General features: G+C 39.1%; 1 protein-coding gene across 1 annotated transcript; it reads left to right on the top strand.

Annotated features, from left to right (window-relative positions):
• Positions 1 to 5,006: 5,006 nt before the first annotated feature.
• Positions 5,007 to 23,340, top strand: LOC127788754 (serine/threonine protein phosphatase 2A 57 kDa regulatory subunit B' beta isoform-like). The gene is made up of 2 exons (XM_052317355.1): positions 5,007 to 6,679; positions 22,728 to 23,340. The coding sequence occupies exons 1-2, from the start codon at positions 5,519 to 5,521 to the stop codon at positions 23,028 to 23,030; spliced, it is 1,464 nt and encodes a 487-aa protein (XP_052173315.1). The 5' UTR covers positions 5,007 to 5,518; the 3' UTR covers positions 23,031 to 23,340.

Raw genomic sequence — 23,340 nt, 5'->3', positions numbered from 1 at the left:
AAGTGTTCAATATATATTATAAAATATCACAAATCTCGTGGGTATTCTATAGTATGAAAGGCCACAAACCTCGATCCCGCTTTAGCAACTTAATCCGACATTGGTACAATAATGAGGTGTGGGGCATTAATCTAATCTTATTAGAGCCCCATTTGGACACGTACAAACAAAACCTCTTGTCCAAATCAACCAAAATGTGATGAGGTTTTAAATTTGGACATATTCTGGCAGCAGGAGGCAACAGTACCGTGCGGCCGTTGCAAAGCTCTGCAGACTGCAGCCATATCAAATTAATGGAGATGGCGGTGTTGCCCAGTTGCTTGCATCATCAGTTTGGGCATTTTCCGTGGGGTGGTCCTCTCCACATCCACATGACAATATTGGCAGATTTGATTATATCACTGTCCTCCGGCTGGACCTGCCAAAGTGCCAACTTTCCTCCTTTCAAGACCCATCCACCCCCACCCGGGCCACCACTATAAGCCAGCCACAGCTAGCGAGAGTCCCGCTCCGCTAAGCCATCTCACATCTGTCTAGCTAGGAGAGGAGACTCAGATGACGACCACGGTGTTCTGATTCCTCCTTCCTTCCATATTCTTCACAACAGCCAAGAAAGCATCTCTCTTTGTTTGGCAATTAGATGATTCATTCATATCCTCCAATTTTCTCGAGAAAATATATGCTATTCTATTGCATGCATCTGTTCTTGAAGTTGGGTCAGCAGCCCTTCTTCCAAGTATCTTTTTTTTTTTTTATTATTATTATTCCATTCCATGCAGACAGACTGTTCAACGCTTCGATTATGATTCCATCCAATTCTGATTATAAATGCGGTTAATGAGCCCCCAATCACGGAACTTCATCATAATCGACCCCACGTAAGAGGGGTCATTTTAAAATTTTATTAAATTTAACAAATGATTATAATATGGTTAAATGACCTTATTCTATGAAGTATGGTTCTTAATCAGATCCAAATTATCCAATGGCATGCTACTAATAGTAATTGGGAAATTCTATTCATATACAACCCACATATTTGCTCTTCCCAGCTCACATCCAGCCAAACTTCACAATAATTTTATAATTTCTATTTTAATCCCTCCCCCCCCCCCCCCCCAAAGTCTACTTTCTTCTTCGACCACTCCCGATCGCCAACCTCCACCTTGCCTCTCTTTCTCTCCCACACTATATACACACACAAACACATACATATATATATATATATATACATATACGATCACCATGGCAGACCCAGCCCATTACTAGGTCGACCGTGGGGCCGACCCCCCACACACTCTCTCTTTATATATATATATGCAAAGGCATATACATATACACACGAAAAAGCATGGCTGGCCATGCTTTTCGTGTGTATATGTATATATATATAAAAGTGTGTTTGTGTGTGTATATATATATCTATATGTGTATTTGGAGGAGAGAGAGAGATCAGATATGTGTATGAAAGAATGAGAGAGAGAAGGAATTTTGGCGACAGTGGCCGCCATGGCCGACCCACCTCGCGGCCTGCGCATATAGAGAAAGAGTATGTGTGTGGTTCAGCCGCCATGACCAACCTAGCAATGGGTTGGGTCTATCATGGCAGTCGCATGTGTGTGTATATGTGTATATGGTGTAAGAGAGAAAGAGGGAGGTGAGGCGAAAGCTGACAATCGGGAGTGATCAGAGGAGAATGTGAATTGGGGGGGGGGGTAAAATAAAAATTTTAAAATTATTATAGAATTTAACAAGAATGGATTAGGAAAAGCAAATATGTGGGTTGTGAATAGAATTTTCTTAATAATTGTCAAGTGCCGTTTCATCTCCATCAAATCAATTCATCAAATTCCATGTAATTCTTAATTCGTACGTACGGCCACAATAAAAATGACTTTAATACATATGGCCCTCTCATCAATTAAAAAAGGCGAAGATTTCATATTTAAACTATTAAAATTACTATTTTGAATTTTTATCATAACGGACTATTGGACTATTAACGTGTGTATAAATGTATTTGTTCTCGTGAGTAACATATTATGTGAATGGTTGATTGATAATATTTTAATAGGTTTATTAATTTATTGTGCTCTCTCAATAATTAAAAATATAACATTTGATTCTTAATGTGTTAAATGTCAAAATTGAATATTTCAGCTATTAAAATTTATTGCTTTAACTCCCTATCTTGAGACACAAAACAAGATATAAACAAGAGAGAGAAATGATAGAGATTAATTTTATCATATTTTATGATTAAAAATAAGAGAAGATAACGTTTATTTGGTTAGTGATTTAGAGATTTAGGCATTTAGGATTTAGGATATTTTTTAAGTTATAGGTAATTTGGTCTTTTTTCCACAAGGTAAATTTTAATTTGATGTGTTTTGTTAACATGGTTTTTTTTTTTTAAATATACAAAAAAAAAACAAATCAATAATTAAATATATTATTTTTAAATAATATACAAATCAATTACCAAATACATAATATCAATCATCCAATAAAAAAATTCTCTCAAATCTCACAAACTCACTTTCTGCTCGACATGCCCCTCATCGAAGAAGAAGACGACGACATTGTTCTGTTCACTGTTGCTCGTCGTCCCAGTTACCTTTGCTAGTTGTTGCCGCCGTCAAATTTGATGTCTGCAACTCATCCGTCGCGTTTGCAACTGTCTTTTTTGACCATCTTTGCCATATATGCTATCGTCATATCTTCAACGTCTCTTTTCTGACCGAGGTCGCCTTCGTCTTCACCTGCAATGGTTCTTTCTCTTCCCGTGTTAATGGCCATTGGGGGTAGAAGAGAGATGGCGGAGAGATTTCGATCACAACACTGACAAGAATTTTCAAGTTTGTCAAATTTTGACGAGGGAAATTGGCAGTGACAAGGACGGTTGGAGCTGCAAATCTTGATTTGGCACCTCAATTTTTGCATTAGCGAGCAGAATTTTCCACCATTGGAGATGCCTTAGGCGCACCTACCTCTTCGCCACTTTAAAGTCCAAAGAAGAGACCACAAGATTCTCGTATTGCAGCCACGTGATATGCTTGGGTTCTTTTCACTTTCTCCTTTCCTAAGAACATCTTTGGAATCAATCTAATTATTATTCCCTTCGTGATTCAATATTACCGAGCATTTATCCATTTGTTCTTTTTGATGAGTAATGGACTCTCTCACTCTGTTGAGTGCACAAAACGGCTCCAAATTCGTCCCCATAATTTGGTGCCATTTCAGATGCAATCGTAATTGTGATGATCCTTCATTCTGGCAGTCCCTTTCCAATTAGTTTTAAGACATACAACCCCAATTATTGCACCTGCATTTGGGGTTGTTGAGTCGAATCTGGAAACCCAAGCCCAATTTTAGGTTAAGAGAGCATTACTGAAAGGGACTTGTCCTTACCCATTAATTCTTTCAAACTTTGGCAGGGCCTAATCCTATCGTATCGAGGTGGTTCCTTGACGAATGCTTGGTTACAAGCTATCTTTGATAGACGAGACTAGATAAGACATGGTCTATCGTAATGTTTCGTTATATTTTATAAGACATGATCTATCGTATTATTTCGTTATATTTTTTTTTGTACATCTTGATCATATCTTTTTTCCAATAAAATGAAAAATAAAAATAATTTTTTATTTTAATTTCAGCTTAGTTTTGACACGTACTTGTAAAGATAAGTAACTATTATCAATCCCTAATTTTTTTAATGCATATAGAGTATATTTATTATATGTGCATAATAATTTATAAATTTTGAAATCGTAAATAATTTATTTTATAATCTTTTAAATTTAATTATAATGCAATATTGTAGGTAAATCTTCATTAAAATCATATCTCAATCAATAGTCATGATGTTGAGAGAAAAAGAAAAAAAAAATTATATTAGAGAAAAAGTCACGTTATCAAAACCACATTAGAAGTTAATATTTTGTCAGTTTAAGGTTTGATTTAGATCAAATAAGACTTTAAATGATTGTAAAAGGTTAGGGTTTTAGATAAAATATATCTATGAAATTTTCAAAGATAACTAAGTTCAAAGAATTCAATTTAGGGAGAAGATGAATACGAAAATCATTTCTCATGTTAGATAAGAATAATCACTACAAGTATAATCTCAAATAAACATGCCAAATATTAGAAATTTCAATCTCAAAGAAACATGTAAACAAGATGAAGTTGAAATTAGTCCGACGACTTCTCTCTTTTTGTTTTGTTTATTGAGCTCATTGGGCCACGTCCAATATTCAAGGCCTTTTCAGACCCAGTTGGGCAGCTGTCATTGCCGAGAAAGGAATGGGCCAGGCGGGACTGCAAGCCCAATTTTTATATAAATGGATCGAGTATATAAATTTTAGTTAATTAATTATTTTTATTTATCATAGTATTTTTTAAAAAAAAAAAAAAATGAACTATTGGGTTTGCCTCAACCCAAATTGGGCCCCAACCAAGTTTGAAGATCCCACAAAGCATGATAAGTGTGATGGATGGATGGATGGGCTTGGAGAAAAGTCCAATCTAGGACCAGGGCTTGGGTTCAATTTTTTCCAAACAGCGTTAAATGCAAGAGTCCCACTCCCGCTCCCACCTCACCTTTCTCCCTCCTCATCCCTTGTTGATACGATCATACATACGAGAGAGTCGACGGATATGAAATTTCCCTTCATTGGTTGGGTGACTTTGACTCCCTCCCCGTACTTCACCTTCATTGGTCGCTTGACTTTGATTTTGCATTAAAACTTTGTTCAAGGCTAATTATCTACTCGAATGGTTGGCATAGTATTTTGTTTTTAACGGTGGACGTGTGAGAGGTGATATTTGTAAAATCATGGCTTTATGGGTGTGTGTAATATGATATGTAGTTTTCGATTTTGTGTGGCCACTGGCGAAGCTGAGATCAATGTCTTAAAAAGAAAAGAAAGCTAAGTGGATAACGATATAATAATTATTATGCAAGTTGAACTGGTGAGGTGAACTGCCCATAATAAAAATCTCAGATTAATGAGAAAATCCAGTATAAGGTTAAAGGAGCGTATATTTTGAGTTCACCATTTGCAATTGCAAGGATTCGACTTCATTGCCTTTCTCTCCGTTATCCCTACTTCTCTCTCTCTCTCTCTCGCTCTCAAAATAAATATAGCATATGTCCTTGTATCATTTGGGTGATAGCCGGAGAAACCCTTCGCCGCCGGTCAGCCGTTCTTCAATTCGGCGATAGGCCGCCGGGGGTGGGGTGCTCCGGCCCCGCAAAGCTCAAGTGTCTGCCAAATTCAAAACCCCAACGGTATAAGTCCTCTCCGCGTCCGGAAGTAGGTGTTTATTATTGTGCTTTACTCTGTAGCTGTAGCGAGGTCAATTCAGTCCCGACGACCCCAGACATTGCCCAAAATTGAGTCTCCTGGTTTTTTTTGGTGATTGCTCTCGGGGACTTGGAAATCTGTGCCCTACTTTGATGATTTGATTGGTGCCTTGTACAAGTTCTAGGGTTAGGGTTTACTGGATTGATATGTTCAACAAAATTATAAAGCGCGGGCAACGGAAGTCTTCTAAATCGGACGGCGCCGATATCGGGTATGCCCCGCCGGGGAGTCGGAACGCCGGGTCGGTTTCGACCTCGAATGTGGTCGTAAACCATACCTCTAGGGGCGGCCCGGCGGCGCTTAATTCCGTCGGAGCTGCGATACGGGCTGCTTCCCTGCCGTCGGGGGCAATAGAGACCCTCCCTATGTTCAGGGACGTTCCCGTCTCTGAACGACAGAACTTGTTTCTTAGAAAATTGCAGATTTGTTGCTTCCAGTTTGATTTCTCCGACACCCTGAACATGGTCAGAGAGAAGGACATTAAGAGGCAGAACCTTGCGGAGCTTGTTGATTTTGTGCAGTCGGGTTCTGGCAAAATTTCAGAGAGTAACCAGGAAGAGATGATTCGGATGATTTCAGTGAATATATTCCGCAGTTTACCACCAGCTTCCCATGAAAATACAGGTTCAGAGAACACGGAGCCAGAAGAGGATGATCCCTACCTCGATCCAGCATGGCCCCATTTACAGCTTGTGTATGAGCTGCTTTTGCGATATGTTTTGTCATTCGACACTGATGCTAAGCTTGCCAAGCGGTACGTTGATCATTCTTTTGTTTTAAAACTACTTGACTTGTTTGACTCGGAGGACCCTAGGGAGCGAGAATATTCCAAGACAATTCTCCACAGGATATATGGGAAGTTCATGGTGCATCGCCCATTTATCAGGAAAGCAATCAATAATATATTTTACCGCTTTATATATGAGACAGAGAGGCATAGTGGTATCAGTGAGCTTCTGGAGATTCTTGGGAGCATAATTAATGGGTTTGCTCTGCCAATGAAAGAAGAGCATAAGTTGTTTCTTGTTCGGGCTCTTATACCACTCCACAAGCCTAAGCCATTAGCATTGTATCATCATCAACTCTCATACTGCATTATTCAGTTTGTCGAAAAAGACCATAAGTTGGCTGACACTGTTATAAGGGGTTTGTTGAAATACTGGCCGGTAACCAATTGCCAGAAGGAAGGTCTCTTCCTCGGGGAGCTAGAAGAGGTGCTGGAGGTAACACAAGCTGCAGAATTTCAGCGCTGCATGGTTCCTCTTTTCAGACAGATAGCTCGTTGCCTCAACAGCTCTCATTTTCAGGTTTGAAGAAACTTTTAAACTGTTGAATTGATATGATTTCCTTGCACCTGGATCCTTTTTATTTAAACTGTTGCTTCATTAGTTACAGCCTGTGGAGTCAATAAAACGATTTGGTACCTGAATCTTAGGGTCAGAAAATAGATTATCGTCTTTATATATTTGACAATTTTAAAATTACTGAATGTGAAATTGTTGCCGTCTGAGATCCTTATTGGGCTGCAGCTGTTATGCATTCCCATTACTTTCTTATTCCTTTTTGGCTGGTTGTGACAAATGGTAGTTATTGACTAATTTTCTTTAGTAATATGCACAAAATATATCAATTTTGTTTCCATTGCACTTTTTTTTTTTTTTTTGCTTGACTGGTCATAAGAGTGTAGTGATCACAGGTTTTGTTAGTTGGTAATTGGGTATTATTTGATCTAGTTTTATGCTTTAGCTGGAAATAATAGCTGACAAAAACACTACAAAAGTTCTCTTGTTGTAGGTAACATTTCTTATGCCCATATCTTGGGAAGTGGAATTAAAGGTAGTTAAAGCACTTGGCTTAAATTATTGATGCATAATACTAATATATTGCTGGGTTAAAGTCCATCAAATCAGAATAATGACTTAGGATTAATCATTTGCTATAGAAGCATAGGTTTTGGTGATGCAGTAGCAATTGCTGTGTTAAAGAAGATATGTTCTCTTTGGAAGCATAAAACTATAGGTTTTGGGGTATTTTGGTTTTGTTGGGAGGGTTTGTCTTTGTTGCTTGAGACATTGTTTCTTATTTCTTTGACTTTTGGCATATTCATTTTATTCTGTCATTTTAGTTGAGTGTTTGGGATTAAATTATAGAATTGTGGGCCATTCACATGCAACTATATAAGTGTTAGGTGATGTGAAGATTTGACCTCAGGATGTTTTACTAATATGATTTTATATTAAATTATTAATCATTAACTCCAAAAATTTAAGCCATTAGAGATAGAAGTATTTTATATTTTGAATTTTTTTCCCTTATAACAATATTAATACATATACATATACATATACATATATATATGTGTGTGTATTTTTCCTTTGGTAAGTTTTTATTTCTTTTGGAGATGGGCTAAAAATTTACTACTTAAATTTCACATCTGAGCTTGATTGGCGTAAGAAACTTTTTACTTGGATTTTTTTCCATTAGATTCAAGTTAACAATTTCTCCTTTTAGAAAATTTTGTTTCTACTTGCTACCAGATAGGTTGTGCTTGTGTGTAGATTAGACAGTTTTTATTGGTTTTTAGTTGAGGGTTCTTGTGTGGGTGGGCTAGTTGAAGCCTGGGGTGGTGCAGTTTTTATTGGTTTATAGTTGATGGAAGCCTTGAATGATGCACAATGTGTGTGCTGGCACTTGAATGCTTAATGATATTGCTTCAGGTGTAGAATAATGTGGGAAGACCACAAGTAAATAGTCTTTGATGCCTTCTGGAAAGCTATGGGGTCGGGCTGCCAGAGACAGGAAGGAAAAGACAAGATAGTCTGATTTTTTTGACAGATAATGGTGGCTTGAATGTTCTACCAACAGAGAGTTCTAAAGATTATTCAAGTTAACATGGATAATTTGTCATGATGCTATGTTAGTGAATGTGACCTCATGAATCATGAAACGTTAAACAGCCATAGTAGTAACACCATTTGGTCAAAGCTTATTGAACATTTGAATATGAATACAGGCTGGATCATAGTTGTCACAGGCACAAGGCACATGCTTATTCAAAATCTGTATAAAAATACTTATGCATTATTATTTTCAATATATACCTATAAAAAGATAAATGCAACAACAACATATCCAGCCTTTATCCCACTATGTGGGGTCGGCTACATGAATTCTAGACTTCCATGTATTTCTGTCTTTTGTTATATCTTTATTTAGGCTCATACATTTCATATCAAACTTTAATGTCTCTCTCAAAATCTTCTTGGGTCTTCCTCTACCTCTTTTTTTAACTAATTGTTCCATTTCATCAACTCTTCTCACAGGATCATCTCTTGGTCTTCTTCTCACATGACCAAACCATCTTTAGTCTAATCTCTCTCATCTTCTCCTCGATTGGCACTACTCCTACCTTATTATGAATAACTTCATTTCTAATTTTTTTTTTTCTTGAATAGCCATACATCCATCTTAGCATCCTCATCTTCGTTACGCTCGTCTTCTGCTCATTCTAGTATTTGACTGCCCAACATTCTGAACCATATAACAAAATTGGTCTTATAGCTGTCCTATAGAATTTTCCTTTCAGTTTTAATTGGATTTTACCATCACATAACACCCCTGATGCATTTCTCCATTTTAGCCAACCCGCCTTGATTCTATGCGTGATATCCTCGTGAATTTCTCCATCTTTTTGAATCACTGATTTCAAATATCGAAAATGGTCTTTTCTTTGTACGATTTGGTCTTCCAATTTTATTATAACATCCTCTACTCTTGCATTCTTACTAAATTTACATTCCATATATTCTGTTTTCCTTCTACTTAATTTAAATCTCTTAGATTCTAAATTGTTTCTCCACAACTCAAGCTTAGTGTTCACTCCCTCTTTTGTTTCATCCACCAACACTATGTCATCTGCAAATAGCATACATCATGATACCTCTGTTTAAATGTGTTTAGTGAGTTCATTCATTACTAAAGCAAATAAGTATAAACTTAGTGCAGAACCTTGATGCAGTCCCATTGTAACTTAATAACAAATAACCAATACTATATTAGTATAATAACAATTAATATTATTTCAACCCACTATAATAACTTAATAACAACTAATATTATTTCAAGAAAGTACTAGGAGTATAAACATCAACATAAAGCAGCTTTCAAATTCAAGTTTCAACACAAGAGACAAATTCCTAAAATGACAAGCAAGTAAAATGGCATACAATTTGCAAACTCAAAAATTACTTGTAAGATAATGAAACATTGAAAGAAATTGGCAAGTCACTGGAAAGAAAACTTAATGAGAAAAACAAAGAGAATGATTGAAACTGGTCACCAAACAGTGAATAGAACAAATGAACACGAACTACCAACAAAAAGAATTCAATAAAACACAAACGAAAAGCAAAAATGAAAGAATAGTTGCTGGATGTGTTTCACCTGCCTTAAGCGACACTACTGGTGAAAAGAGGTCACTAGAGGTAGGCCCCACACGGCTTGTTTGTTGGTGTGTGACAACTATGACAAACCTTCAGCCATTGTTAACAGGATCACCTCTCTGATCTACACAAATATGCTTTCATATTGACAAGAAAACAGATTCTTTGATGACAAGTCAAGCTAAACCTTCTGGAAATAAAAAATATATGTATACTATAGATGGAAGTCCATAAGAAATGTTCTTGTGGTAGTTGTGAGACTCTTTTTTAGCCTTGAGGGAAGGGCCACTGCATGTTGACAAGACTCTTAAAAGATAGCTTATAGTTCACTAGTTCGCCAAATGCCTATATGATGGTAGATGGTTAGGCTTCTCTTGTAGAGTTATTTGGTAATAGGTTTTTCAGTTGCCATTTTCCTTAAAAAGAAAAGCTAAAGACATTTGGAAGCAATTTTCTTAATTTTCTTAAAACAACAAGGTTTTTGGAGGGGAAAAAAAAAAGAACAAAAAAGCTCATACAGAAAAAAGTACAAAAAATATTACTTTTCTATCTATTTTTGTATTATGGAAAGAGATAACTTTCACATTTTCATAGGGTATAATTTTGCCTTATGCTAAAAGTATTGCTATCATTTTTCTAAATTATGTTACTTTGAAAATGGATAATAAAAATCCAACTTTTTTTAAGCCATTACCAAACACTCCCTTGTATTGATTTTTGCCTAAATTTTTTTTAATGTTTTTTAAAACCTTATTTTTTCCCTTAAAAAGATAATGCCAAAACAGAGCCGTAGTTCAATTTACTGGAGCTGTTGTGGAGGAGATTTGTATGATGGAGATAATGTTGGTGACATAGATGGTGTCCACTTTGCATGGCAGATGGGGTACTTGGAGTTCGTAGTGAGTAGATCTCTTGAGTAGAGAATTTTTTTGAGTCAAGCCGATGAGGTGCGAGTGGCTTTTATTGCTTGTGGGGTACTCAGGAAGAGAATTCCTTTGGTCAAACTGAGAAGGTATTGTGAGTTTCCCAACAGGAAGTGTGTGGTATTGTATGCTGGTGAGGAAGTCCTGTTATATAGATGGAGGACATTTTGTGTGAGTCTGTTGCAGATAATTTAGTAGATAGTTCTGTCAGTCAAGTCCTCATGGTAATATTCCATAAATAGGTCTCTTGATTGAAGCATGATGCTCAAGAGGAAGAGATTATGAAAATGGCGCTTCACGCTACATACAGTGGCATGAACATGTCCTTTACAAGGATGCATGTGGAGACAGATACAGAGTCAAACTGTTGATATTGAGACATGTCACTTGGGACAAAGGAAACAGATGTGCCGATACTCAATATCAGCAGTTTGCTCAATGAAAGCATTTGAGCAGGGGACACCATGTGATAAGAGGGAGAGAGAAACTTTTTGCAAAAAATTGCTCTCGGAATAAGATGATTTTTATGTTTGTTAGCTTTCGCTCATCAATGATTTTGTTTTCGGGTAATTATAAGAATGTTTTCAGAGTTGCCACCATATAACATGGTGCACTAAGTTACCTATATGCCTACTTTGTCAACTAGCAACTGCTTGATGTCACAGCCCGAGGGCACTATTGTAATTAGGGGCTAGTTATGATTGTAATTAGTAGAGATACAAGGGTAATTAGGACTCCAAGGGCACATGGCCACTTGGTCCTAACTGCCAAGAGTTTGTTAGGGAGAATTCTCTAGAAATGTAACTCTCCTATAAATAAGATGATCACTAGAGAATGGGGATCATGTGAGGATTATTCCAATGATATTTTCCCCCCTATTCTTCTATTCTCGTCTCTCTCTCCCTCTCTTTCTCTCTAACTCTCGAGTCTCTTCTCTCTCGCCAAATCCATCTCTTCCCCAATTATGGAAGAGACCTCCTGCCAAATCTCAAATCTGACATTTGGTATCAAAGTTGGCGACTTGGCTAGAGTAGTGATTATGGCGGAAGGTACACGAGCAAAGCAAATGGACTTCAAAGTGGATGCCATTGAATTGGGAATGCGATAGAATCAAGAACAAGTGGAAGATTGTTTGGAAACGTTGGAGTTGGGGATCAAAAACACTCAAGAGAAGATCAGTCGAAGCCAATCGAAAAATGCGACCAATTTGGATCGAGCCATTAGTGGGATCAGGGAGGAATTTGCTAAGATTAAGCTAGCAGTTAAGCTAGTAATTGAGTGCTGCCTTGAGCATGTTTGCTAGGTAGCCCAATGTCAGCCTACAATAGACTTCCCTCCCAAGGCTTCATTGTCGCTAATTCTAACGATGTTGAGATCTAGGCAGAGACCTAATGATCAGATGGAAGTAAGGGATAGGGTGGAGGCAGAGGAAGATAATCTGACCCGAGGAGTTGGGGGAACCACCCCAATCTTCTAGGGCCACAGATGGACATTCCCACATTTGAAAGGAACATACCCCAATGGTGGATTAGGCAGTGCGAGCGGATATTCTACCAATACAGGGTAGCCAAAAGAGAGAAGGTGAACATGGTTGCGACCTAGTTAGATAATGTAGCAGATGCCTGGTTTCCAGAATTGGAGCCGAGGAAGGGTGGAATGGAGTTGGTCGGAGTTTGTGAATGGCCTTTGCAACTAGTTTGGGGGCAAGACTAAAACATATGTCATAGAGGAGTTCAACAAGTTGAAACAAAAGGGAATTGTGGAGGAGTATCAAGTAAGATTTGAAGAACTTAGATCCTTCCCTAGATGAAGCTTATTTTGTATCCAGCTTCATGTCACATTCCTAGGGTTAACTGGGATTGTGATAAGAATTAGGGGAGAATCAGAATTGAAGGAAGGGGAAATTAGCAAAAAGAGGGAGAGGAATTAGAGAAGAAACAAGAGGGAGATTGGAGAGAAATCTTAGAGAGAAAAATGAGAAATTCAATATCAATTCAAACATATCTCCATCTGGTTACAATAGCCCTTTATATAGACATATCAGATTGCATAACCACCCTCATGCTTCTAACTAATTGCTAAAATATTTCCTAATAGGCGTATTACTATATTACCTCTTTAATGCTCCTTGGGTCATGACAACTTCCCCCTCCTTGAGAGAGTTCTTGTCCTTAAAAACTTGTAGCAAGTAGCCATTGCTTCATCTAATTCCTGCCTTTTCTATCTATTTTTTCTTTCTTTCTCCTTCTAAGCTTCTTCTTCTTCCTCGTTCTTAAGTGTCCAAGATCAACTGCAGGCCTAAGTTGCCCCACTTCCATAGGAGAAACTTTATTGAATGCAAGCCCAATACAACCACCTCTTCCTATAGCTATCCAATCAATTTCAATCTTCCATTGAAAAACATGATCAGCCACACCTGGCCTGATATGGTTAGTAGTTGGAACTTGGAGTCTAAAGGAAGAATTAATTGTATCCGTGACTTCCTTTGCTAGTTCATCCCTGTCCCATACAAGTAAGTTAAGCAAGTATCCCTAGCTGCAGTTATTGCATTTCCACCTAGCCCACTGGCATGTTCTATTGCAAAATTACCAGCAACATCCTAGAATTGCAGCAATGGCAAATTGCTGACTTGCCTTGGATACTTAGACGAGGGTTGCCTGTAAGCTTCAGAACTAGGTGCTGCCATGACCCCAATTCCAGCAGTCGGTTCCTCTGTTAATACAGTAGATAGAAACTTGAATTTTTCCGCTGGAGCAAGAACCACTAGAGCAGCTTTTGACTTCTTTAACTATCTCTCTCAGCTTCCCACCAATTATCAGCTATCCCTGAAATTCCTTACCCAATCCACACACCTTCACAACGTTAGAATATGTTTCTGCCGGGGATACATACTTAATCATGCCATTTTCAGTGATAGTAAGGGACTCAATCTTCCTTGCCAACCAAAACTAGCCCTGATATTACAGCTCACCAACTGGAATTTGAACAATTACAACAACAGGTTACTCTTTCCCCAGAGCTGTTTCCCGATCATAGCCATACACCCCATATTTATCTTCCACAATTTTCTCCTCCAATGTTGTTATCGTGTCCATCCCTGCAATTGCCCCTCCTGTCCGGACATGTTGATTGCATTGGGAGGGATGAGAACGTTCCACAAATTCTCCAATGGCTGAAATAGGGCCTCCATCAAGATCCTCACCCCCACATGATTTATAGCCAAATTTTGATCCAGGATACCCCCAGTCCTACAACCCATGTACTAACCATCAGGGCTAATGTGTCGGTCTTGACTTCCTCTGTCACTTCATCAATTACTTCCCAGTTTTCCTCTTGCAACCTTTTGGTAATTGCTCTTTGATGTATTAATTCTTCTTCTATCTTGTCAATCTTAGTCAGATAATTTTTTTCCAACTCCAAAAACTCCTGGCTGCCTCCTATTATTTCTATCATCTAGCTAGCTACATCATTTAGCTCTAGTTTTGGCCTTCCATGAGTATCACTTGGAACATCCTCATCAGAAACTTCTTTTTCAAAGGAACCAGTGTGTTCCTTTAATTCTCCTTTTGCCCGCACACCCTGTACTGAACCCCCACAAATGCTGCTATTGCTGCCAGCATTGTCATTATCATCATCTTTCTTGTTCATTCCACCAAGGCCGGTATACTTCTTCCACTCCGTATTGGAGGTAGGCAATGAATCTGCTTCCCGCCTCCTCAATTTCTCCTTCGGCTACTCCATTTTAAGGAATTCATTCTTGTTAAAACTCCTGCGATAATCATTGAAGTATTCAGCGGAGAAGTTGTAATGATATTTCTTAATCAATATCATCGCAAACTCCTGCAGTTTCTCACAGAACATACAGCCAAATTCCTTGCACTCTTCATGAATCCCACTGCTTGTTCCTTTGTCCCTTCGGTTAGACTCATTCTCAAACTTCTTTTCCCATATTTGATTCTTCTGGCTGCGCTGCTCCTTATCCCTGTTGTTGCCAACTAAAAATGCAACATTTTTTGGCTGCCATTGAGGCTTCGTTCCAACTGAAAATGAAGCATTCTTTTGCTACAATTGAGGATCCCATGGTCTCATGCATGCTTTGCTCGTCATGGTAGAAATCTCATGAGTCAAACAAGCCACAGGCCAAGAACTCGAAGCATTGTCCATCCTAAATCCCCACTCTTCCCTTCTATAACTTCCTCACCCATTCACCTCTAAAATTGATCCAATATGTGGTAGATTGCAGCCACTGTTCTACTTCAAGGTCAAGCCTATTTTAGGATCGAAAGAGGTCGCACAGTTATCGCGACTTGGTTGGCCTACTAGAGTCCCCTAGATCTCCATCAGAAGTGAGAATCGATCGCTACAATGGTCACCTTCACAACCGAGATCGCTGGAGTTAAGGAACTGATCTAGATCGCCTGCCGCTCCCGATTTACGTAATCGCCTTCAATTTTCGAGAGTCAAGCTCCGTGCATCGGAATCAATTGGCTAAGTCGCCTTCAAATTTCCAAGCCCAAAGTATTAGCCGACAACCACCTCACATCAGCCCAGGAGAATCGCTCATCCAATCACCGTCCAATGAGTGTCGAAATTCACTTGAATTTAGTGTCTTTGATCTACACTGAATTATCCATTAGAATCGACAAATGCATTGGATAACACCCTTTGGACTTGCTCGCGATCGCTATAACTTCCAGATTGCCGGACCTAGGTTTACTTCACGCCTTCACTACTCCCTGGACTCTTGAGTGATTCAACGATCGCCTCCCGCTGATTCTTTCTTCTCGCCCAATCACCGACCATGGGTTGGAGGACCACCGCACTCCTTGAGTTCGCCTTAATCGACAAGTCCTCAGAATCCAGTTACGGTCGCAGTAGGCTTCGATCGCTCTGATTTGCTTCTCTTTGATGCCTTAAGTTCCGTCTAAATCGCTGTTCGACCAACTCCCTGGCCTAACTTTGGGCCTCGCTCGCCTACGAATCTGCCGATTCTAAAAATTGCTCGGTCAGATATGATTCAGCTTCGCCTCTAATTTGTCACCTACTGTAGTTCGATAAACCTCAATTTCGAGCCGATCACTTGATCTCGATCACTCAGAATTGGCCTTGGTTAACAAAGAGAACCGCTGATCTCAATTTCCAGTCCTTCATGTCGCCTTTGAAGTGAGTCTCGTCCTTGCCTTTAGCAACCTGACTTGCTTCCCACACTGCTACTTGAATTTGCCAAAAACGATGCGCAAACAGTAGGCCAAGAGCTTTCGAGAACCAGTTGCTCTTATTCCAATTTGTCACATTCCTAGGGTTAGCTGGGATTGTGATAGGAATTAGGGGAGAATTAGAATTGAAGGAAGGCGGAAATCAACAGAAAGAGGGTGAGGAATTAGAGAAGAAATGAGAGGGAGATTGGAGAGAAATCTTAGAGAGAGAAATGATAAATTCAATATCAATTCAAACATATCTCCATTTGGTTACAATAAGCCCTTATATAGTCAGATTGCATAACCACCCTCATGCTTCTAACTAATTGTTAAAATATTTCCTAATAGGTCTATTACTATATTACCCCTTTAATGCTCATTGGGTCATGACACTTCATCAGTGGGTTGGATGATTGGATCCGCCCCATTGTGAAGATGCTCTGCCCCACATCAGTGGGGCAAGCAACAGAGCAAGCCCACTTTCATCAGATGGCCTTTGAGGCTTTTGCAAAGAGACATTGGCTATCCTCTAAGGGAATTCAGGAAGAGAGTTCTTATGGGGGACATGGGGGCATAAGGGGGGTAATCAACCATGGCAGAAGAATGGACTGACAGTAAGGCTCCAATCAACCCCACCCCTGAGCAAAGCCTTAACTATGGATTAAAAGCGATAGTTAGGGCTTTGCTTCTATTGTGGGGAGAAATTTGGGCCGGGGCATCAGTGTAAGAGGATGCTACTTACAATGGAAGGCTAAGGAGAAGAAAAAGTGGAAAATGAAGGGGAGGAAGAACAGGGAGAGCAGAATGATGGAGAAGGAGGGGAAATATCTATGCATGCCTTGCAAGGACATGCCTCGGGCAGGGTATTGAAGGTGAGAGGAGTAGTGGGGAAAATGAAGCTTATGGTGCTCATTGACAGTGGTAGTACTCATAGTTTCCTAGATGAGGAAATAGCCACTATCTTACAATGTCAATTGCAAGAGACTCCCTCCTTATCTGTTTTGATAGCTAATGGGAGCTGGATGGCGAGCTAATACAAGTGTACAGGATTCAGGTGGGTGATGAGTGAACAAGAATTGTTAGCTGACTTGAGGATTCTTAGGTTAGGGGGATGCCACATCGTACTAGGGTCGATTGGATACGGACAGTGAGTCCCTTAGTGTTTGACTTAAAACACTTTGGAAGTCACTTTTGATAGGGATGGTCAGAAGGTTACTTTGGTGGGGTGTCAAGAGACGAGGGAATGCAATGCAGTATCGAGAAAGAGATTATAGAGGCTCTTGGAGCAAGGGGGAACATCTATAAGGTAGCTACATTTCATATATGCTCTAGAGCCGGAAGTGGACTCAAGGGAGAACCATTTAGAGTCAAGCAGGGGAGGAGAGGACAGCCTATGCCCAAGGCCCTAGTGCCAACTGCCACTCACGTACACTCTTATGAACCAATTCACCCATTGTTAATGGAATTTGAGGATATCTTTGCCACTCCCTCAACCCTTCTTCCCCCACACTGGTTCTTTGATCATTCTATTCACCTCAAACCTAACAATGAACTGGCTAACCTAAGAGCCTACTGATACTCCCCTATCCAAAAAGATGAAATTGAAAAATTGATTAAGGACATGTTGGACAAATCCCTTATCCAACCGAGCCAAAGTCTGTTTGCTTCCCCAGTCCTCCTAGTGAAAAAGAATGATGGATTGTGGAGATTTTGTGTAGACTATAGACAATTGAATTCCCTAACTGTCAAAAACAAGTTCCCAATACCTATTATTGAGGACATCCTTAATGAACTTATAGGGGCCTCAATCTTTTTTAAATTAGACCTTACCTCAGGGCATCATTAGATTAGGATGAACTCTGATGACTGTCCTGAAAAAGCCTTTCGGACTTACCAAGGACACTATGAGTTCTTGGTAATGCTATTTGGACTCACTAATGCACCTGCAACCTTCCAAGTCCTAATGAACCATATCTTTGCTCCCTACCTTAGAAAATTTGTACTGGTATTCTTTGATGACATTTTAATCTACAACCCTAACCTAGACCAGCACTTGACCCACTTTAGAAAGGCATTTGAAATCCTCAAAAAACCATCAACTCTACGTGAAAAGGTCCAAGTGCACCTTTGCAAAGTCTAGAGTGGAATATTTGGGCCACATCATATTCGGACAAAGGGTGAGCACGGATCCTCAAAAGGTTGCAACCATGTAGCATTGGCCTAGACCCAAATCTCTTAAGGAATTGAGGGGGTTCCTAGGCCTTACAGGTTACTACCGATGATTCATTAGGGGTTATGGAGGGATGAGCAAGCCCCTCACTAATCTATTGAAGAAGAATAACTTTAATTGGGGAATTGAGGTAGAGAAGTCTTTTGAGACACTAAAGGAGACCATGACCCAAGCTCCGATCTTGGCCTTACCTGACTTTTCTAAGGAATTTATTTTGGAGACAGATGCTTGTGATACGGGGATAGGGGCTGTGCTAATTCAAGACAACAGACCTGTGGCTTACTTAAGCCAAGCCTTAGCCCTTAGGCACCTAGGTTTGAGCATATATGATAAAGAGATGCTAGTTGTTTTGATGTCCATAGAGAAATGGAGGTATTACTTGGAGGGAAGGAGATTTATCATTAGAATAGATCATGAGAGTCTGAAATTTCTCTCCCAACAGAGAGCACATAACCAATTGCAGCGGAAGGGGATCACCAAATTGATGGGGTTTGATTATATCATTCACTCCAGAAAGGTGAAGGAAAATTTGGTGGCGGATGCGTTATCAAGAAAGGAGAACATAGCTAGCTGCCATGCTATATTAGCCTTTGTTCCTAATTGGGTACAAGGCATCACAAACAGTTATGAGCAGACCACATGGATCAAGGAGATACTAACTAGGCTAGCAGTACACCCTCAAGAAGAGTCAAGGAATACTTTCAAGGGGGGACTATTAAGATACCAAGGCAGAGGGTGGTTATCGGGGAGGAAGAGCAGCTCAGGAAATGGATTCTCCAATCATTGCATGACTCCCCTATTGGAGGGCATTCAGGGTTGAATGTGACTTATCATTGGGTAAGGCAACTCTTTTACTGGCCAGGGCTAAAAAGGGACGTGACCAAGTATGTGTTGCAGCGCACCACTTGCCAAAGGTGCAAGCATGAGCAAGTACCCTATCCAGGTCTCCTACAAACCTTGGAGATACCCTCCCAAGCTTGGGAATAGATCTCCATGGACTTTGTGGAAGGTCTGCCCAAATCTGAGGGGTTCGATACCACCCTAGTGGTAGTGGACAGAATGACAAAGTTTAGTTTCTTCATCACCTTGGCACACCCGTTTATTGCTACGGAAGTGGCTAGAAAACTAATGGACTCGGTGTTTAAGATACATGGGCTACCCAGGGCAGTTGTCTCTGATAGAGACAAGATATTCACAAGTTAGTTTTGGAAGACTCTATTTCAAGGGCTGGGAATAAAGCTACAGTTGTCATCAGCTTGTCACCCAGTGTGAATCAGTGTCTAGAAACATATTTAAGGTGCTTTAGTTTTACAAAACCAAGGAGTTGGAGTAGGTGGATGGCATTGGCACAATGGTGGTACAACACCAACTTCCATACTGCCCATAAGAGAACCTCTTTTGAAGCACTCTTTGGATACCCACCCCCTATAATCCCAGTCGTCATGCACTACACTCTAGTTGAAACTTCAGCTGATCAATACTTGCAGGCAAGGCAGGAGGCTCTGCAAGTTATAAAGAGGGAGCTTACCATAGCACAACAGAGAATGAAACAAATGGTTGATAAACACCGCTCAGATAGGACCTTTGAAAGTGGGAGAGAAAGTCTACTTGAAGGTGAAAGGTTCCAACAATACCTTTTTTGTAAGGGTCCTAAATCTAAGATCAGTCCTAAGATCAGTCCTAAGTACTATGGGCCCTTCTGAGTACTTTCCAAGGTGGGACCAGTAACCTATCGTTTACAACTCCCTGAAGAAGTAGGGCTGCACCCAGTGTTCCATGTCTCTTTTGAAGAAAGCAGTTGGACCAACTAAGGCTGTTAGCAGAGTGGTACCTGAGCTGGTTGAAGATAAGGTTGTGGAGGTGGAACCTCAAGCAGTACAGGACAAAAGGGTGGTCTACAAGGATTCCATGCCGCTCACACAAGTTTTGGTGCAGTGGACACACTTGCATCCCAACACCACCACCTGGGAGTATCTATCGGATCTCCTCCAGCAATATCCTAGGGTGGCCAGACTTCTTTGATTCCTTGGGGGACAAGAAATAATTCAAGGGGAGGGGGGTAAAATTAATAAATAGTCACTGAACTTTAAAGTTGTAATTATTTGCTCACTCAACTTTAAATTGTAACCATTTACTCACTCAACTTTACTTATCGTTAATCATCCATCACTCTTTATAATTCCGTTAAATATTATAAACGGAAAATACTAACGGAATCTGACGTGGCAAAAGTAAATTTAACAAACACTCATTGAACTTTAAAAATGTAACTAATTACTCACTGAATTTTGCTCAACGTTAACCATTTATTACCCCGTTATATCACCATTTGATCTTGAAAAACACTGGTTACATCACCGTTTGATCTTGAAACATATTAAAAACTTTTATATGCATTTAAGATCACTTACTTTTCAAACCAAAAGTCAAAAACTAAACTAATAATTTAAATTTAAAAAATTATTGAAGCAAATCAAAAGTAAAAAAAAAAAATCTATTTAATTTTTTTTACCTCCATTACGAATAACGAAATTCACAAAAAAAAATATTCAATAATAAGACCAAGAGCCAAAAATTAATTACAAAAATCGTATTTCTTCTATATAAAAAAATGCATATGATATCATTTTCTTACAAATACGATTTTTGTAATTAGTTTTTGGCTCTTGATCTCATTATTGAATATTTTTTTTTTGTGAATTTTGTTGTTTGTAATGAAGATAAAAAAATTTAAATTGATTTTTTGTTTACTTTTGATTTGTATCAGTAATTTTTTTAATTTAAATTATTAATTTAATTTTTGACTTTTGATTTGAAAAGTAAGTGATCTTAAAAGCATATAAATTTTTTTTAATATGTTTCAAGATTAAACGGTGATGTAACGGGTGTTTTTCAAGATCAAACGGTGATGTAACGAGGTGATAGGTGGTTAACACTGAGCAAAATTCAGTGAGTAATTAGTTATATTTTTAAAGTTCAGTGAGTGTTTGTTAAATTTACTTTTGCCACGTTAGATTCCGTTAGCCACGTTAGATTTCGTTAGTATTTTCCATTTATAATATTTAACAGAGTTATAACGAGTGATGGATGGTTAACGATAAGTAAAGTTAAGTGAGTAAATGGTTACAATTTAAAGTTGAATGAGCAAATAATTACAACTTTAAGTTCAGTGACTATTCATTAATTTTACCCACTTAACTTTCCAAGGTGGGACCAGTAACCTATCGTTTACAACTCCCTGAAGAAGTAGGGCTGCACCCAGTGTTCCATGTCTCTTTTGAAGAAAGCAGTTGGACCAACTAAGGCTGTTAGCAGAGTGGTACCTGAGCTGGTTGAAGATAAGGTTGTGGAGGTGGAACCTCAAGCAGTACAGGACAAAAGGGTGGTCTACAAGGATTCCATGCCGCTCACACAAGTTTTGGTGCAGTGGACACACTTGCATCCCAACACCACCACCTGGGAGTATCTATCGGATCTCCTCCAGCAATATCCTAGGGTGGCCAGACTTCTTTGATTCCTTGGGGGACAAGAAATAATTCAAGGGGAGGGGAGTTGTCACAGCCTGAGGGCACTACTGTAATTAGGGGCTGGTTATGATTGTAATTAGTAGAGATACAAGGGTAATTAGGACTCCAAGCGCCCATGGCCGCTCGGTCCTAACTGCTGAGAGTTTGTTAGGGAGAATTCTCTAGAAATGTGACTCTCCCATAAATAAGATCACTAGAGGATGGGGATCATGTCAGGATTATTCCACTGAAATTTTCCCTCCTATTCTTCTATTCTCGTCTCTCTCTGTCTAACTCTTGAGTCTCTTCTCTCCTGCCAAATCCATCTCTTCCCCAATTACGGAAGAGACCACTTGCCAGATCTCAGATCTGACACTTGATTGACAAGTTTAGGATTCCATGCACCCTTTCCAAGCACATCTCAATTTGTGGATCTTGATGAGACCCTGGCAGCAAAATCCAAAACTTAATTTAAGCACCTCAATTTAAGGATCTTGATGTTTCTAATGAAGTTCATCAATAGATGCATTAAGATAGTTTCATATAGGTCAAATTTCTGATTAATCTTTATTAATCAGAATTGCTGGCACTAGCACATTGTTTGGATTTGAATACTCAGGCAGAAGTATGGTCTTGATTTATTAATTTTCTTACTCAACATCTGATCTTTTTTATGGTGATATTTTGAGATATAAATGTTATTTAATATTTCAAGGAGAAAGATGTTTGGAATTTTCATATTTGGAATCAATAGTAAAAATTCCGTGATACTTTGTTACTCCATGTTAAGTTGTGGTGTCAAAAGATTTGTAATTAGTGTGTTATTGGATTCTGTTGACAGAATTATGAAATTATTTTAATTTTCCTCGAGCAGAATCCTTTCTCAGATTTCTAATTCTCTTGCACTATGTTAGAATGGGTTTTGTGGGAGGAAAGAGAAAACAAATGTTCTCATCTACACTATGTTTTGTTCCTTTCTATTGAAAATTCCTAGTTCCAAATAGGGAGGCAAGTGAATTATTACAAAGGTTTTTCTCATAGCAACTTGTGTTGCAGGTCGCTGAACGATCTCTCTTTATATGGAATAATGAACATATTGTGAGCTTGATTGCACAAAACCGGAGTGTGATCTTCCCAATCATTTTTGAGGCATTGGAGAAGAACATTCAGTCTCACTGGAACCAGGCAGTACACGGGCTAACTGTCAATGTTAAGAAGATGTTCATGGAAATGGATGTTGAATTGTTTGAGGAGTGTCAAAGGGAGTATTCAGAGAAAGAGTCCAGGGCAAAAGAAGTCGAAGAGAGGCGGGAGCTGACATGGCAAAGATTGGCCGCCGCTGCGATACAAGGAGAATGAGGGGATTGTGAAATTCGTTTATCTGATTCTTTAGGTGCATCACATTCCGTGACAAATGATAATCAAGCTCCTGTTCTGTTCTTGTTGCTTGTCTTCCTCTTTTTCTTCTTCTCTCCCAAATTTCTTTCTCCATTTTTCTTTCCCCAAATCTCAATCAAAACCGCAGGCAATGTATCCTATAATGTATTATTAGTAGATGGTGGTGGCAACTTTGCAGAGCAAGAATGGTTTGTGAAGTATGTTGTGTATTTTCATTTCACTTCTACATTTATGCCCAACAAATACAAGGACTACTCTACCTTCTACCTTC

The sequence above is a fragment of the Diospyros lotus genome, chromosome 13, assembly GCF_014633365.1.
Source record: "Diospyros lotus cultivar Yz01 chromosome 13, ASM1463336v1, whole genome shotgun sequence".
Lineage (NCBI taxonomy): Eukaryota > Viridiplantae > Streptophyta > Magnoliopsida > Ericales > Ebenaceae > Diospyros > Diospyros lotus.
The sequence above is the reverse complement of the archived record's forward strand: the minus strand, read 5'-3'. Positions and strand labels throughout refer to the sequence as shown.

Coding starts and splice junctions, on each gene's coding strand:
- LOC127788754 (XM_052317355.1), top strand. CDS start 5,519: ATGTTCAACAAAATTATAAAGCGCGGGCAACGGAAGTCTTCTAAATCG. Junction 6,680..22,727: donor TCAACAGCTCTCATTTTCAG/GTTTGAAGAAAC, acceptor CTTGTGTTGCAG/GTCGCTGAACGATCTCTCTT.